Below are 19,456 nucleotides of genomic sequence, written 5' to 3'. Positions count from 1 at the left end.
AACAAAAGTTTTATAAAGTTCTACTTTTAATTGTGTTTGTCCTGTAGTATAAATACTTGCCAAATTACCTAAGGTACTTTATATGACTTTATGTGCGCTTGATTTCTAAACTCTCTACATTCCCACCACGTTCATAGGTTACATTTTAATCACAATTAAATAGTCAAAATAGAAGTTCAGATTGCATGACAGAGCAATATCTTAACTTCAACGCTGCTTATTTGTATAAAGAATGGTTCCTTTTATTAAAAGCACAGACCTTTGCTTGCTTTGCAGGTGTTGCAGTCTCCTTGTCAGAGTGAACAGCCTTTTCTCGAGCTGTCCTTTCAAACTGTTCCTTTAAAACCTGCGTTGAAATCTTTGGGAACTCCTCATTGGTAGCTGCATTGACTACTGGAATGGAAAGAATAATAATTTTTTTTCTCCATCCTGCATTTTATGAAATTGACTTCATCAGTGACTTACAAAACACTGTTACACTACACAAATTATGCTTAGCCTTGCAGAGCTCTGGACTTGGTCGTGAATGGAAAACCACGGAGAGAACCACAGAATAACTGTTGAGGGACATGTTATCACCTACTGTTTTGCAGTGCCTGAATTGTGTGAATGGCAGGACTAAAAGTTGAGTGAGGTCTGTGGATTGGTATAATGCAGGAATTCTGTTAATATCAGGACTAAATTACAGAAGTCATGTCTGAACACTGTGTTCATATTCTGCAGGGCAATTCATTTTAGCCATAAATTGACCTTTTATCATCCACAATTTTGTATATACATGGGTTAGCATTTCTGTATATTTTCAGGTGATTCTTTAAGCACACAATTCTTTAAAGCAGCTACCCACATACTTAAAACCACCTCCTTATGCAAAACCCATCTCTGTATAACTAATTCTAAACACATTTCTTAAGTCCCATTGAAATCAATGGATATATTTTGCTGAGTAAGGATTAACTGATGAATTCAGAGCAATGTCTGTTTTCATGTTTGTATGGAAAGGCAGGTACATTTGTGTGAGTAAGGGTATTTGTTATTGCTGATTGCTGATCAGATTCTCATGCTGCTACTTACCTGTTTCATCAGTGTGCTGAAAGAGTGTAGAAATCTCTTTTCTCTCATGAGAAACTTGCTCACAATGAGAAACCTGTGCACAAAACCTTCATTTTACTACAGGATATAGTACAATATATGTGTTCCATACTTCTCCAAATGTATTTGAAATGTTACATCAAGGGAAAATCTGAATGGGAAATCCAATTACCACATTAGAACACCACTTACAAAACACCTTTTAAAAAAGTATTATGTACTACAAATGAGGGAGGCAATTAGCAGAACATCAAGATCTTGCTATACTGTGTGGTAATGGAGTAAGAAGGAAAGCAGATATGTATCAGCATCTTGGTAAAATTGTCTAATGGCATAATTAATTGACACAGTTACCTCTTCTGTTTGAAGGGCTTCCATTTGACTTTCTTTGCAGGTGATTTCATTGCGTTCAGTTTCCCTGCTGCTGCTTGATGCTGTGCGCTGACTGCTACTTGACATCTCCTAAAGATAAATAAAGATAATTGCACATTTACAGCTAATAGTAAATTGGGTTCCATTTTTGCCTGTGAAGGGCTTTCACAAATAAATTATAATTTAAATGGTTCAATCTAAACCAGTCATTTTTCAACAGAATGCAGTTATTGATATTTGTATCTGTAAGATTTGCGACAGGCTTTTTTTTATATCAGAGAAGCTGCAAAGTCATTTCTGTTACTGCAGTGCAGCCAGTCTTTGATCACCAGCTGCTGACAGTTCCATGGATAAGTGCAACGTATAATTAGAGTGGAAAGTGAAGAAGAGATTTGGAAGCTAGTTCTGGCTTTAAATGCTGTGCCGTCAACTTGTTCCTATTAGCAAAGATGAGATTAATCCAACTTCATAAAAGTAAATTTAATACTTTCTCTATATTAGGGATGGTGACGTCCTGCATACGTGATATACAGATCTTCAGATGCAAAAATACATGCCCTGTTGTGTTTATGGAAAACATGACCCACAGGCTAACCAGAAGAGCCTATAAAATATATGGGCTGCCATTGTATTTGGAAGTCTGACAACTGTAGCGTATACTTTGCACATAGTTGGGAATTTAAAGCACTGTTCTAGTTGTCTGTGTAAGCTAATTTCTGAGGTTTTCTCTGCTTAGTTTGACTCCAGATTGTGCCAGTGATTTGTTCTGTGATTTAGAGCATGTCACTGAACGTGTTTCATCCCATTACCAGTTTCCATGGAGTTCTTTGATATTCAGTGATTAGAAGAAATAAATCCTGAGGATTGATATTAATAGATCAATTACCTCTCTTCCTCTCTCTTGTACACCAACATGCACACAGTAACATCTAACAAGTCATTTCACTCATGTCAAATTAAATATTTCCTTTGCGAGGAGGAGGTTTGCCTAATAGTTTCTATTGAACATGAGCTTTGAAATGAATGGAGCTTCTAGACCCTCCAGCAAGAACTTCCCAAGTGATCAGTGAATGTTAATGGAGGCAGTGCTGTGTTTCTGAGACTGCTGATAGGCAGCCGGAGCAAGAGAGGTGCAAGTTTCCTGCAGCTCTAAGCCTGGCACCTCCTTGAAGTCCAGCAAAGTGTGGGACAAGAAGTGAGTTCTTAACCACCCAGTGCCAAAGCATTCATTTATGGGTGTTACGCTATCTTCAAATTAAGAAACGCCTACATTGCTTGCGTCTCTACTAGCATTTCTGCTGAATCTGTATAGTGGAACATCCACTAACTGACCTGTAATTTCTGCCATATAGTAGGCAGCAAGGACTCTGTGATGGAAAAGCTATGTGCATCTCGTTTGTGAGGTTTATGAGTTTTGTTCCATCTCTGTGCGGTAGAATTGTCTGGTTCAACTGTAACATGAAAGATTAAGATTAAAATCACACTAACAAAAGGTAGACTAAATCTGCTAGTTACTGGCCCACTGAATGATTTTGTGGGTTACCAGTCTCAAAATTAATCCTGCTGCCAAATTTGAACTGTCAAAGTGCAGGTGAGGCCTGAGGAGTACTGGGTAGAGCATAATTGACACTTGGAAGTTCTGTGTGTGTAACAATTGTGAGCAAGTTACACAACGTAAGAGACTTAAGAGTGAACGCCCTACGAAGTTGAAGGGAGGCAGTTCACAGAAAATAGGGTGCAAATTGTTCCATTATTCTCTGTTTAATGAATATATGTAGTGTATGATTTTCATTTTATGTATACATGCTTTTCCATACATTTATGTATATATATACTTTTTCACTTAATATATACTTATCTGTTCTAATGTGAATGCTTTAGATACGTAAGTCAAGCTCTCGTTACTGGAAAAGCTCATTCATAAGACACAAAATATTTTGATGTTTGTCGTTATGTGTCCTTTGAATGGTATGAGGTATTAAAAAGGAATATAATGAGGCTTAATGTAGTCAGGAACCAAATCTAATCTGATCATCACTGCTGTTTTATTGCTCTAACTTTCATACTGCTTATGAAGTAGTTGCCATATTGCAAAAGGTTATAATAGTTTAATATAACAACCATAGTTGTCTAAAGTGCAGCTTAAACATTATGGGCCAAATTTTGACAATATAATAATGTGGCCTTGCTCTGGGTATGCATGGACGAAAATGGACTTGGAAGTTCTCATCTTTTGTGTGTGTCAGAAGGGCTGATTGAAATTACATTTATAGATGGTAAAATGCTGCTAAAAAAGTGGAGTGGTTTATCCAAAACAAGTGGAGAGAAGAACAACCCATGGTTTCATCCCTTCCTCTGTAATGAGGAACTGTAGGATATGGCAGATAGGATTAATTTAATTTACTCTGTTAGAGTTTGTGATGTGTTTTGTACACCAAGTAGAATTCAAAGAGTATTCTATAAAATTATTTGATGGTATCCATGGGATAAGGTTGTTCTGCGCTGCTTCCAGTCTAGCCTGTGGCTGAGGATCACAGTCTCGATTTAATACTAATTAGCAGTTATGCCTGTGGGTAGTTTATCCCTCTATTCGATTCTGTGGAAGATGCAATTCCTGCTATATCATGCATTATTAAATCAAGCAAGGTGCTTATTAATTACAAGGCTAAACTGAACTGCATTATAAAACTACATGACAAGTTTGTGGATGAAAACAGTTCACAGCTACATTCAGTTAACAATTCAATGTAATTGTGGGAGCTGTCATCTCATGAAAAGGTAATGGTCAGAATTTCTGCTGCTTTTGGTCTGAATATCTCAAGTCTATATAATTGTAGAAAAAGTGAAATTTAACTTTCATAAGCTATTGATCAGAATTTAGATAATTTTACTATTTTGTATAGTATTAATTAAATGTCTATATTAGCATGAAGAGCATTTAGAATAGATGTAGAAGTGTTTTTTTCTTTTCTTTTGCATTACGAAGTGTAATGATACTGTGTAATATATATAAATCACATCACACAATAACAAAGGACATTTAAAAAACCTGCTTAGCACTAAGGATAAATAATATGTATTGAAAACAACTGGCCTGGGAACAAAGATGTGGAAATTATTAATAACACATCAAATCCTTTCTAGTACTGGAACAAATGAGTTGTGCAAATAACTTTTAATTCCTGTGTATACATCCCAACAGAATATGAGATAAATATTTGGTGGGTTGTGAAATGGGACACTACGGCTAGGAAATGAACAGATATGCATTACGTCTAAAATTCTGAAACTTGTGCAAACACATCAGGTCCCTGCTCGATCACACGTCATTCTGCCAGGTGAGAACAGCTCCTCTTCAGCTGTGCAGGGTAGGAGGACAGAAGTAGACAACTCAATATCATTTTTGGTGGCAGGAGTGAAAAGACAACTATTAGGATTGTTTTTCCCGTGGCCCGAGAATCACTTTCCAATTAATATTTGTTTATTCTATGCCTATCATTAGTGAGCTTCAGAAAAGACTGTCAACTGGATGATGGCTGGCATGCTGCTAGCTCATAAATGGTTTCTTATGGTCATTTTACTTGTATTTCAGACTTCCATTTTCCTCCATTCTCTTCCATTTGTTTAACATCACTGTTACACGGACTGTTGGTCCTCTCAAGAATGTCTGTGTAGTATTCAGTGCAGAGGGCTTTAGTGTCCTGAGGGGACTCTGGATACTAGTATAAATAGTATATACTACAACTAGTATAAATAAGAAGTCATTATAAACTAAAACAACACTGTTTACAAATAAAGATGTAAATCCGAGAATAAGTCTGTATACGTTGTATTACAGAAGTGCATTTTTATTTGGGCATTCAGATTCTATTACTGAAGAGAACTGTAATTGCTACATGAGTTTTATATGTTAGTGGCCCATACATCAATTTTAGTGCCTCTTCACTGCAATAATTTCCATGGAATTCTTATTGCAAAATGTGCCAAGATTTGATTTTCAGTAATTGTTCTGTGTGCTTTAAACCAAGGTTTGCTTTTTTGTGCTGACGTTTTTGTAGTTTCCCCTTGTTCTGACAACAGACAAAAAAACCCTTTACTTTTAAAAATAAAATTGCTTTGAGGATCTGAATGTTTGTACAATGTTATATACATATATACATAAAAACATGTATACAATTCTACATATGTATGTCTGTATTGAAAAAAAAAAAAAAGAACATGGGAATCAAATGGCTCAAAGCCATGTCCTAGGACAGAAAGCCTTTTGCTCACTCACATTTGAAGCATGTTTGTTTTAGTTGAACTGTACATTAGGATCATCATGCTGTGTGAACGTGACTATGTGTCTATGTATTAGCCTATTTTGAATTAATTGTCCTAAATGTATGGTATATACCTGAAGGTATGTATAAACCTGTAGTTCCCTGTAGTCAGCAGTGGAAGTAGATTGTGAGCCTTAAACTTCGCTTAAAAAATAAGTAACAACAGAATGACTAACTGATCATTTATTTGGAATGGATCTTCATTTCTTCCTCAAAATCTGTGCATTTTTTTTCATACTGATGTTCTTATCACAGTATCATCTGATTCTGGAAGTATCTTATAAAGATTTCTTAGAAAATAAGTAATTCTGCACTTCATCTCTATGATTTGTCAGATTTGCTTAGTATTACATATATATTTATGCTGTTGTGGCCACTGTATGGAATATTTTCATTAAAAGGTTAGGTTAGTTACGATTCACTAAAATCGTCATGTTACTATTCAATTTTATCTTCTGTAATCACTAGAAAATTGGAAATTGCTATCCTAGAAATCTTTAAAAACTTATCTAGAATGACCCTCAAAGAAGGAGATTTAGCTATAGCTGTGTCATTGCTAACACAATACTACATTGTTGAGTGAGAATCAGATGCTTTCAAAATATTTCACTCATCCTTTCTACATAGGAGGTTAAGATCACTTGCTGGAAAGTGCTTGCGTCTGACACTGGATAATGAGATTTTGTCTGAGCAGCTGTTGTGCCCTTCAGAACAGTTCTAACTGATTTTACAGCTTCTGTGGCAAGATAAAAGGAATTATTTTCACTTCCGGAGTGGTTGGTAGCAGTTCTTTTCTGATTCAGAGGGATTTTTTTTCAGTCACTGATTTAATACTTGTACTGTTCATCTGATTTTTTTTTGCCAATGAAGAACAGTGACTTGTGGGTTTGATGTGGGCAATCCTCTAACCAGTGTTTATGGAAATTTTGTAATTACATTGCTTTCCTAACTCCTCAGCCTGTTGGTCATTAAGCTGGATGTTCAGCATCTCTTACATGTAAATATAGTTTGTGTTCCAGACCTCTAGATAGCAAAGCATTCTAGGCTGGCACTTTCAGAACAATTAATATTTGAAGAAATCACAACCTATTTGTGACCTGGTGGCTGAGTATAAAAGGGGCTTACAATACCTGCGGTCAAATTAAAGGCCAAGTCTTTAAGCAAACTCTGGCTGAGTTTGTGAAGACATCACAATTCCTCGTCAGCTTTCATTGCTGCTCACCATTCTGTGCAAGATTTTAGTGAGTCCTACCATTAATGTGGTGCTCTTTACAAGGCACAAATTTCCTTTACAGTAGAGAGAGCCATGAGTAATGACTATGGCCTGAGAAAAAAGAAAGATAAATAGTTAAATATTGTTTGCATATCTGACAAACATTTTGAATGAAAAGCCATGCACTTTGTGCCAGAACAATATTTGAATAAAATGTTCAGTTCAGATATTTAAATTATTGTTTAAAAATGTGTTGCTTTCCTGTTTAAGCTTTGATTAGTATTTTGAATTTACTACATGATTTCTGTGTTTTGCCCTAGGAGTAATTCAGTGACCTTGACTTTTGACTACCTAAGTGTATAATCCCATTTTCCATGAGAATGCAGTTACGTTAGCTATAAATGGGATTTTATGGTCTTGCAGTAAGTTATTTAACCTAAATTTAAAGACTATTCTATATAGTCTGAGTGATTTTATTTCCTGTGAACGTGACTATTTCTGCTGATGATTTGAGAGAGAATCCTCCTCTAGATGTAGAGGGCAAATACATTGATAAGTGTGCTTAAAAATCATATCTTTGTTGAAGAAATGGAACCATCATAGTTTTAGAGAACTAGACTTCAAAATTTTTCATCAGAGAAATCAAATTATTTGATTCTGAGTGAGAGTAAAGGTCACATAATTTTGTACATATTTCTGCATTGCTTTGACTGCATAAATGACAGCAAGGTTGGTCATGTCATCAGAAAAGTATGCGTAAACTATTTATTTTTTTAAGTGAAAATCACAGTTAGAGGGAAAGAAGTAAATGAAACTATTACAATGACAACAAATGAAGATCTGTTTTTTCTCATTCAGACTTGAGTCCTTCTCAGCTTTTACAGATACTTGCAGTGAAGTCGGTGAGTAAGATAATCAGATTTGTCCTATTAACATTAATGCAAGTTACAAATGTAAACCTCCATATAGCCATGGAGTGAATAGTCTCTGCTATCAGAACACCTGAAGTTCAGACAGAAGAGTAATTCTGTCTGCAATTTTTTAGGTAGCAAAAAATGCATTGTTTCTTTTTTGTGATGAAATTTTACTGTAATAGACTGCATAAACCTAGGTATCGAGTATAGCTACTATTTTTTGAAGGGGGTAAAGGTAAGGTAGAGTCATCACTCCTGCTTTTTATTGACATTTCCCCAAAGTTGCCTTCCTTTTTTTTTTAGTGTGCCCAATTTCCTGTCTCTACGCTCTTCTAAGCTTCCTCAAGCATTTGTTTGATTACTTTTTTGTTTGTCCTTGTTTAGTAGGATTTCCCAAAACAGTTTGTTAGATGAAACTAATTCTAGAAAAGTGAATCCAATGATAATTAGTTTGTGGTCTTGTTTCAGAATTTAAATTAATTACAATTAAAATCTGTTTTAAAATGCTTCCTTTTTAGGTGTGCATATTCCATACTCTTCTATCTCTTGCTTTGGAAAGCAGTAAAATCATGCTGCTACGTAAGATGGTATTCCCTGTAATAAAAGGAAGAAGTTCATCTCACCAGAAAATAGATTTAGGGTCTCTGCAAACTCAGGTGGACTCAAGTAGTACTTGTTCTTTTCCCCACTATTGAAGAAACAGCTATCAGCAGCTGCCAGCAGCTAGTAGGTAGTATAAGTTAGCTCTGCAAAGTAGTGCAACTTAAGGAGTTCTAAAATATTCCTGAATTGTACTGTGAATTGAACTGCCCTCACTAGCTCCAGAATCAGGGAGAAGTAGAAAGGTGCAGCTAGTCCCAATAACACAGTGTTTAGAACTCTCTGAAAGAATGACATAAACATTTAATAGGTACTTGTTTGCAGTGACCTTCATAATTCACTCTTTGCTTAGCCACCATGAGTAAGACAGCCATCCTCCAGATAAATTTTATCTTACTACATTTTTTTGTATCCTCTGCACAGCGTCCTGCATCATTTATGAAGATACGTGTATGTGTGTGTGGGGGGGGGAGGTTGTGATAACAGAAATCTGCTTTTAGAGATAACTACATGTAACTTTTATTTTAGGAAGACCCCAACATTTTTCCATAAAAGTTCCATAAGTGTATGTGCTGAATGCCCCAAGAGTGAGAATAAGAAGATAATTTGCATGTTATGTTTTATTTATTTCCCTTCTGTGTGCTCAATTCTATAGAGAAAGTCACTGATGTATCAATATAGTTCTTGACTGTCTGGCATCACATACATGGGCATATCAATCTACAAGGAGGCCTTTTATGTGCTATACCCTGCCCGTGTTGTGTGTGCTTATCAGTAAGCAGATGGGTTCCTTTTCCAGGGGAGTTTTCCACCTAGGAAGTCAGCTAGTCCTGGTAGGCCCAGGTCATAATAAAGACTGTGCTGTGCAGGGCCATCTGTGGTGCTCAGAGCACGCACCTGTCTGCCTTTGTGGAAGCTAGTTAATGTACTGGGGCACTGCATGTCCCTTGAGCCAAACAGCCTTTGCACTCCCTAGGCCGCAGGTCTTTCTGTTACAGAACGTAATGCCTTTTTTCCAAACTTTTCCTTCCTTCACTTTCTTTATTTTCAGTTTTATTAAACTCCTTAGTTAAATAAGCAACATGCATCATTGGGCATAGAATAGGGGTACAGTTGCCTCAAATGAAACTATCTTCAACCCAAGTAGCTGGGTGAAGAACGTTGAGACAACAAGAACCGAGAATGAAAATAGATGAATTAAAGCAACATTTTCTGCCATATGATTAATTTAAAAAAATACCCTAAAGAAGAAGAAATCTGGTACTGTTTTAGTGTCAAGCAAATTTATTGTTTTCTAATGAAGGGAAAATGTAGGAAGCTAACTGTGGCTGTCATTGTGACTTTACCAGTCTGCTTCTGAGTCAGTGGTGCTTTGTGGGTGCAGCTTCATTAGTATTTTAGTTTGGATCAGGAATGTGCTTCTGAAGCAAATTTTCTGATTATCTGCACTGCACCTTGGTTTGCATCTCAGCATAGTCCTGGAGTACATGAACTGGATTCCTCTGGATGAAAATAAAGCACATGTGCACCAGCAACACACTTAATGCATGCCAGCCACTGATGGGCAGCCATCCCAAAGGACCAGGCTGGAGCTAGTTTGAAGTAAAATTCCTAATACGTGTGCTGTGCAGAAAGCACCAAGTGTTTCTCTCAGCATCTCTCTTCCTATGTACTACATGGCTTTTATGTAGTCATATCTTTTCCTCACAGTCTAGCCCTGTCTTGTTACCTTTGTTCAAGAAAAGCATCTTACATCAAAAGCAGAAACCATCGTAAGCCATGGATCCAAATTGGGATAGAGTAGTTTGGTATTCTACGTTTTTTTAATCTATCATTAATTTTATTTATTTTCATTTTGAGTTTATGTATGTATGTATGTATATAGATTTATATGCACACACAGAGTTTACACTTTGGTATTCTAGAAGGTACTGAATAGTGCAGTAGAAATATTAGAGACAGGGCAAGAGACTTTTCCTGGTCCTTCCAGGCTGAGAAAGCAGAAAGAACTGAAAATTTCATGAGAATAAACATCTTCTTGAGATATTTCAGCCCAGTTTTTCAGACTCCAGTGATTTAGATTGTTTTGATAATCCTGACTTTTCAGATAGCAAATTGTTATTTTAAAGTTCTTGAATCTCACAGAAAATATAATGAAATAGGAAAGTAATAAAATGGCAAAAATGGTATATTCAATAGAAGGAGTAGTATAAGACAAAATTGCACTTGAAAATTTTATGTTCTAAGCCAAGTGTTCAGAAGATGGAAGAACTGAATTTGACTTGCTCAAATGCATATTTAATTCTGCCCCATTGTGTGTAAGTACTAAAGAAATCTTTAGAAATCAGTGCAGGACCAACAAGAGGTTCATAGCTCATCCTTCTAGTCTGAAGCAGGATTATGGATACTTTTTCTGAAAGATACTTTTCCAGATAAATTTTAAATGCCGACATAGTTTCCACAGCCCACATGTGAGGCTTTTCCCATGTTGAGCTGGGCAGAATTACTTACCTTCCATCTCTTATATGCAGTGCCTCCTCTTCATATATCCCAAGGCCTTATTTTTTGTCATAGCCTCTAGTGAATCTACAGTCCACCATACCACTCATTCTTTTTTGCAGTACTGCTTTCTAGCTAATTATCATCATTTCATATTTGTACATTTTGCTATTCCTTTCTTAAATGATGTTTTTTACTTGCTGTATTGAATTCTGTCTTTCAGGTCTCATACCACTGCCAGTTACCAGTTGGAAATCAAGTTCTACCTTCCAGAAGACTCTCAACCTCTTCCAGTTTGATAGTATTCACAAATCATATAGATTCTACTTTCTGTTAATCCAAATCATTTAGGGAGATACCAAGCAGAACGAAATTTATAGACTCTCATTCAGCATGTTCCCCAATTCACAATGTACCATGACAAATAACAGCTCTATTCATTTCCAAATACATTTTGTCCTTGAAGAATGTATGTTGGGTGCTTCTTACCACTTTAATATTCTCTATGTGCGTCTCAACAGTGTGTTTGAGCACCTTTTCAGATACTGAATTTAGCCCTATAAATCCCTGTATCCTCTTTTTCCTCACTTTTTGAAGATGCTCATTATATTTGCTTTTCTCCAGTCTCTCACTGAGAGACTCTCAGTGAGTTCTCGAAGATACACTGACACTCTCAGCTAATAGTTGGGAGATTGCTTTAGCTAGTTCTTTAAATAGTTTAGGGTGGAATTCAGTCAGTCTCTGCCAACTCAAACACATCTTTCTTACACAGGTGGTGTAACCTGTTCTTGCTGGAATGTCAGCAGAGTAATATGAAAGTTAGGCTTCAAATAACTCAGTATTACATGACGCAAAGGCAGAAGCAGCTTTGGATCTTACTAGTTTCATTCACCTGATGTTATCACAAGACTCTTTTCCTGCAGTCTTTTATCTTTTTCTTCATAAGCCTTCTAATCTAACTGGATCAAAAATGAAGACAGAGTACATACAGCCTTCCTCACTACATAGCCCTGATTAATTCTTTGAGTGTCCTCCAGCCTGTCCACTGACTTTAGCACAGGTGTTGTGGGGAAAAGAAGTGATTGTGTAATGAAAAAACATAACATAATTTATACTCCCAAGGATACAGGTAACTGTAAATCTGAGACTTTCATATCTGAGGGTCTATTTTGCAGCCTAGCCAACTTTATTTTAACATTGTGGAAAAAAAAAAACTCATTTCAAATTCTATCATGTCAGACTGAAACATATCCTCAGCATTTACCTGGGTTTCAACACTGACTAGTCAACATCACAACACAGTTCGTGCTAAATGAATTAGTTATTAGCATAACAAAGCCAATTTTATGAGGTTGTAGTTCTCTGGATCTGATAAAGACTGATGAAGTCAGGCCTGGCTTTCTGTCCCCTCACTGGAAATGTGGGAGCTCAGATGCCATGTTACAAATGCAGAGAATGGGCGATAGTCCAATGTACAGAGCTCATACTCTCCCTCCATCAATGCCTATCTAAAGAGCCCATCCAACTGAAGATTTCCTACTGGGAGGCTGGTGGTGGTGTGATCCAACTGGTTTAAAGCACTTGCATTCAAGTATTAAGAAAATGGATCAGACTGTCAAAATTCATCTGAAGAACACAATTGAAGGGAATGACAGTTTTCAAACACCTGATGGCAAACCTGAAGAGAACCTGGCCTCAGTGATTTCTGTGTGCAAACTGAGACAGTTCGTTGCAGATGTTTTAAAGCATTTTTAACTAAGCAGAAAAATCATGTAATTGGACATAATCATACTGGGACATAATCCTTGGTAATAGAAATTGTTATGCAGGTTCAGAATAGAAGTCACTACTAATTCCCCTGGTGAAACATTAGAGTGACTTTTTAAATGTGGCATTAGGTTGGCATCTCTTTGCCCCTTTTATTTTCAGTTGATTTTAAACACTGCAACATTACATCTTGAGATTATTTGTGGCAGTTCATAATACTCATGATATTTCAACAGTTCATCACTGAATGACACCTCTATACCGAAAACTGCATAATTTCAAAAACTTGCTAAGCAAATCTGATCTTTAAATCGTTAGCTAATTGACCTGGAAACAATCATTTGCACGTATTAGGTATGAAAGCTAATTACAGTATAATTATTTCTAACTGTATTTAAATATTGCCAGAAATCTAACAGAATGTTCTTGCATTTAGCTTTACACAACTCTAACCAGTTAAGGCTTCTGTTACTGGGACAGCATGTCAGCCAACATCAATTGGTGTAGCTCTGCTGACAGGGGTCAGTTTAACTCTCCAGTGCATAATATTGCAGTATCCTCACCTGAAGTCAGTTATGTGAAACTAATGCAACTTGAGGGTGGATTTAGGTCTATTTTGTCATACTGGTGATGTGACAAAGAACTGGGTCCCAGTTCCAGGGCTGGTTTCATGGCTAGGGACTGCAGGAGCAGCTATTGTCAGTGAGGAAATTTCTAGTTCTGCCATTCTATTTAGGGATGAGAAACACTGTTCGTTTCACCTGTTGTAGAATGGAATCACCAGTGGACTTATTTCCAGTACAGAAATGACTGTCAAGCCTCACGAGCGATGAGAGACTATTCAAGGGAGAATGTGTGTGCGCATTGCATATTTGTATGTAGTGCAAGGTGAAAAAGTGTGACATCATCTGAGAGAAAATCATTGGTAAAAGTATCAGAGTGTACAAAATACTTTTGTATGTCTTATTTGCAAGTCCAATTTCTAATAGAAATGTAATAGATACTGCCACTTACTTATACTTGCAATTAATTTATTTATTTTTCAAAATCTGTCTGCCTTTGGATACAGCGAATACTTCATTAAAGGAAGATACCCCTTTCCCCTCCTTGCTTGTTGAGTGTACAGATTGTGGATATTGGTATGGTATTAATGTATAACAAATGAGAGCTAACTAGTAGATATGATACTTATTTAACACAAAAATGAAACTATAGCAGAATGTTGATGTGTCCTGTTCTACAAAGTTTGAAAGCTATATTACTTTAAAAAAACTCTCAGATAAGTGCAGGGCAGTAAAGCAATTTACTGTGCCATTACTGTTTTTTGGAATGCACAGGATAGTGCAATGAATTTTATTATACCAGACTTCACGTAGTCCAAAGTCATTATGTCCTATAACAATTTTTCATGATATATGCTAATGAAGTAATAAAATTCAAAGACCCTTTATCTGAAATAACACTTGGAAGCTGCTTTGTGTATTTTTATGTAGCATCTGGGTTCTTCAATACAATTTTTGATCTGTTTAGAGGAGTTGATTATATTTAATTCAGTGGAAGCAGCAAACTCCATTCCAAAGAAAATGGTTTAACATCACTTCAAGTGCAATTTATGCAAACTATTACCATAATACTTGATAAGGACTTACAATTTATAGACAAGGTTCAGCACAGAATACTCTTACAATGCTAACCTGTTTTACTCATATATTTCCTTTAAGTCTAGAACTGTCTATATTGAGAGTTCATCTACACAAGAAATACATGATTACTACATGATTACTATATAATAGTAGTATATCTTGAAGAGAAAGTTCTGTGAGTACGAACATTATGGAAACATTGTCTTAACTATAACGACAACTGTTCAGTAAAGCAAATAATCATATTTTTCCCTGCAAGCTATCTAGCAGGCCATACCTCACTTGTTAGTATTAAAAATCCCATTGTTACCTGTACAGACTTATGCTGGTGCTGGTACTGAGCAAAGGTGTTTTGTGATGAGGTCATCTGGCCTCTCTCAAATTGTTTCTTCACTCTTGCAAGGCCGCCAGGCACAGTACATGGCTCTATTTCCTCTGAAGCCTAGTGTAATAAAATATGGCTGGTTGTTTTTCATTTGCAGTAAGAATATACTTCTCTGAGTTGATTAAAAAAAAATTTAATAGCAATACACTATAATACTTATTAATTAGAAAATTAGAATTAAAATAGAATAAAATAGAATAAAATAGAATAAAATAGAATAAAATAGAATAAAATAGAATAAAATAGAATAAAATAGAATAAAATAGAATAAAATAGAATAAAATAGAATAAAATAGAATAAAATAGAATAAAATAGAATAAAATAGAATAAAATAGAATAAAATAGAATAAAATAGAATAAAATAAGAAAATTTGGAAGCACATAGTTATGTCTCTAGCATCTTATATGCAACTTCAACTGATATAATCTGCAAACTTATTTTAATAGTATGCATGAATTAATATTAGCATTGTAATAGGTATAGTAATAAGACAAGTATTTTACAGGGTTTTCATCAGAATAAAACATATTCATACTGTTAAGATTGTTAAATTCCATTGGCCTATTAGGACTTCTACTTATCAACCAAAAATGAAGACTTGCAAATTTTGAAGTTCTTTTGGAATTTTACAATCTAGACTTTATTTAACACTAATTGCTGAATGGTTCTGTGTGAAATAGATCCTGCTGTTCTAGCTGCATATTCATCTCTATCTAAATTGGCGTCTAAGGACTCAGTGGTTTCCTCTATAGTTTTTAGGGATTTCACATGAATTTTCAGTAATGTAGTACTCTGTATTTGCAAGAATTATACAGTCATCAGCAGAGAAGAGAGACAATCATAAGTGGCTTACAAGTTCAAAGACCTCTGTACAGGAACTATAAATTGAGATTCAGAGAATGAAAGGATTCTCTGTATTGGAAAAATGTATGTATGTTTGGCTTGAATCTTTATCACCAGAAGTAGTAGATTCCACCTCAAACACATCCAGTAGCAATCACTATCCAAAACAGTCCTTCTTGCCCATGTTCCCTCTTCTAATTGTACCTTCTGAGTTGCCACCTGGCCCTCTCTCTACTCTTCCAGTAGGTACTGTTGAGAAGCCTACAGAGGCCTTTGTGAGGCACTCGTCCTTCACCGACCAAAGTGACAAAGGTCAGAAAAGTGCCCTTATCCTCAGGCTCCCTATTTTAGTTCTGTCCCTTATGTGTTATCTCATATATGGTACCAGAAAGAAGCCTTCAGCATTTTGAGCTTATTAATCACTATGCAGAACATAAAGCATGCAGTAATTAGAAATTTCCTTGTAACAAATAAGTCATCTTAGGTAACTAGTATTCACATGTGATGAGCAGCTAAGCAGGTCCTTAAAAACAGCATTTTTTTCCCCCCTAGGATGCAGAAGGTGCAATTGTGCATACACATGGATGTGTGCATGTGAAAAACAATTTTAGTGAATGAACATTTTAAGCAGCCCTTGCCAGCTGTTTGGTGATATTTACAGTGGCTAAATATCATTATTGGTCCTTTAAGCACACATGCTAATTCCTTTTAAAGGAACCTGATATACGCTTAATTATTCCAACAGCCATCCATTTCAATAAGAATTTATGAGGAGTTCTAGAGCGTAAATGAAGTAGTTTATATGTTTCAACGTAGTTGTGTCAAGCTTAATAGAGTTTTCTTTTTGAGAGAGATGATTAATTTCAACAAGTTTCCAGTTACAAGAGCAGGGAATTTGAACCTTCTCGGATGATGTTTGGAATTTTCTCCAAATACACACGGGCAATTACAAAATAAAGAAGTCAACAGACAGGAATCTGGTCATTTGAACACATCTGGACTCAGAAGGTGAGTGTGGCCGGTGGCTGTTTTCACAGTGCTGATCCAGTGCTGCATCTAGCGTGGCTTCTGGGCTAGCTGAGCACACAGAGGCCAGTTTCAGCAGCTGCAAATCTCTATTCCCATGACCAAACTGCAGGTAAGAATGGGAATCCTTCTGCAGCTCTTCTTGCAGCTGGTGACTAGTGAGAACTGAAATCTGTTCCTTGTTTTGCCACAGATTCACTCTGATTGACAGAAATTACTCTGGCCTAGTTTACAGTAAGAAGAAGGTACATTCTTCCCATCTGCTAAAATCCGTGTGTAAACAAAGACTGTTGTCATTCCAATGTTGCACCAAGCCAGTACAACACCTCCATTTCCTGATACAAGGTAGTTGAGCTACAACTTCTGGTTAGAAATTTAAGATATTATAAAAATACCGTATCTTTCTTTATCCCTTAGTATTTCTATGCCTCTGTTCTGTAGAACAGAGACAGATTTTCCTGATTGATAGATAAATGTCTTGGGAGGTGCTCTGCTACTGTAATAATAAGGGGAGACATACCTTAGGTAGAAGGTGCAAAATTACTGTGCTGTACTGCAGGATTTTATGTTCTCAGCCTTTTGCATTTATATTTTTAGAAACTGTTCTATATTATGAGTAGTATGATATTTGAATATCATTTTAATATTTAATTTTGGTTTCACACCGTGCAAAATTATAAAGTTGCATCTTCTAATCATGGCTATCACTTTAATACCAAGTGTCATCTATATAAGTTCAATCTAAAGCATTTTCATCAGAGAATGCTTTTTTATGAAAATCCTGCTTGATTGTTTCTTTCGTTATATAACAAAAGCAAAACAGATCTAATATTGAGACAATTATTCAGACTAAGATGGAGGATGAAGATTACAGTACGAATAAATAAGAGTCTTAAGTTACTTATTACTATTGTTCTCAAGTTACAGCAATACAGTAGTTCTTGTGCACACTGAGAAGGTGCTCAGAAATACTGGAAAAGTTAGTCAGATTTAGAAGATTCTGTTGTATTAATTATCCTGTTATTACGATTCTGCAGACATTTTGCAGGAATTACTAATCCTATACAGAGTTTTTGTGTTCTGTACTAGCAGCTACACTGCTAAAAGAAAAAGCATGAACAGGTAAGTGACATTTGAAATCTGTAGCTCTACTAAAATAGAGTACAAGTTGCGTTGGCCAAATACTGTATGTATGTTACTTAGTAATAACATTAAGCATTTCTGTAAAATAATGAATCTCTATTGATAGATTTGTAGAAAGTAGTAAAACAATAAGGTTTTTCTAAATATTATTTTCACATAATGGCTATTTTTGATAATTTTATAATAAAACATACTTTTTCTTAAACTTTATAGTTGCTATTTTATAATACAGTAATTTCCAATTCTTTAGTTTGAATAGCAAGAGGTCTCAACTTAATGTACTTTTGAATATGATTTTATTATTTGATTTTAAATATTCATAGTAATACAGAAAATGCTTTTTTTGAATCATGAGTTAATAGAATAACTGTGTTGCTAATCTCTCACACCTATGTTGACTAAGACATTCCTAATAAATGAAGTACATGCAACAGTGGAAGAAAAAGAAAAATACTTTCAGTGAATTAAAATGAAAGGGCCAAAAGACTACAGGTATTGTACAAAAAAGTCACATTGAATAGAGAGAGATAGAGGTTTATCAATATATTTGCTAGGTAGATATAGTAATATAGGTTTCAAATTTAATCCATGTAGAGATCAATCTGACAGCTTGGATGAATAAAGATGTAAGATATGTCATTATGTAAAACAAACATAGAATTAAGAGAGTAATTAAACCTTAATATCTTACATTAGCAAAGGAGCTGCTGCTCTCTACCTTGGACACAGCAGCCTGATACATAGCCATTCTTTCTTTCAATGAGACAGTGTCCTGGAAGTCCAGCGGTGTGTTACCACTCCCGGGAGTGTTCTCTTCTGGTAGTCTTCTTACAGTTTTGGGACAACCTGCTGTAACTACAACCAGACATCATATTTTCTCAGAAGGAAATAGGTGCATTCCTTTTCAAATCTTTACAGAAAAGCAGTGGTAGAAATGAACATTATGATCAACTTTTTAGCAATTTAACCTTATTTTCAATGTAAAATATGTGAATTACAGAAAAAATTAATTAAATTTTTCAATCTGTTATTCATTAGGGAAATAACAAAGAGCTTTTTTAAAAAAACACACAATTTTAACAGCAAGTATTGCATATTTTTCTTGATAGTGTTACATATGCATTACTTTATACTATCAAAATGACTGTAAGCACTATGAATAACAAATTGTAATGAGATATATTCTGTTCCAATTAGCTTTATACATTATAGTATTCATTTGTTTAACAGAGACTCATTGCAGATTTGACTGTACATTTCAATCGTTTATTGATATTGCAGTAGAATATGTTCTAGTATTCTACTACTAAAACCTTATTGAAATTTAATTATCTAGCCTATCAACTACATTTTAACCTTACTCAAAATGAATGAAACACCAGGTAAGCATATAGACATCAAGGAAAATCAAAACAGAAGTTTTCATTTGCTCTGTTTCATTATTGTGCTGTAAAACTGGTCATAAAATAGAAGGTACGTATTTTTGTGACTCTCCTTTTTAACATAACACGCAGCTCTATAGACACTTACAATGCAGCTAATTAATTAAGACTCATTTCCCATTAAATATTTGCACTTTTAGTCAAATCATCTTCCAAGAGCTTCATTTTATGGTTGGTTTCTATTTGATTAAGT

General features: G+C 35.4%; 1 protein-coding gene across 1 annotated transcript in view; it reads right to left on the bottom strand.

Moving 5' to 3' along the window:
- XIRP2 (xin actin binding repeat containing 2) overlaps window positions 1-19,456 on the bottom strand; it is a 100,532-nt gene that overhangs the window by 13,079 nt on the left and 67,997 nt on the right. The window contains exons 3-7 of the mRNA XM_064515501.1: window positions 18,513-18,676; window positions 14,733-14,864; window positions 1,447-1,554; window positions 1,075-1,147; window positions 260-393 (exon numbers count right to left, since the gene is read on the bottom strand). Of these exons, the coding sequence (XP_064371571.1) occupies window positions 260-393; window positions 1,075-1,147; window positions 1,447-1,554; window positions 14,733-14,864; window positions 18,513-18,676 (611 nt within the window). The remainder of the gene's footprint in view (window positions 1-259; window positions 394-1,074; window positions 1,148-1,446; window positions 1,555-14,732; window positions 14,865-18,512; window positions 18,677-19,456) is intronic.

Source organism: Dromaius novaehollandiae, chromosome 7 (genome assembly GCF_036370855.1).
Source record: "Dromaius novaehollandiae isolate bDroNov1 chromosome 7, bDroNov1.hap1, whole genome shotgun sequence".
In the NCBI taxonomy this organism is placed as follows: domain Eukaryota; kingdom Metazoa; phylum Chordata; class Aves; order Casuariiformes; family Dromaiidae; genus Dromaius; species Dromaius novaehollandiae.
This window is presented reverse-complemented; position numbering and strand designations above follow the sequence as displayed.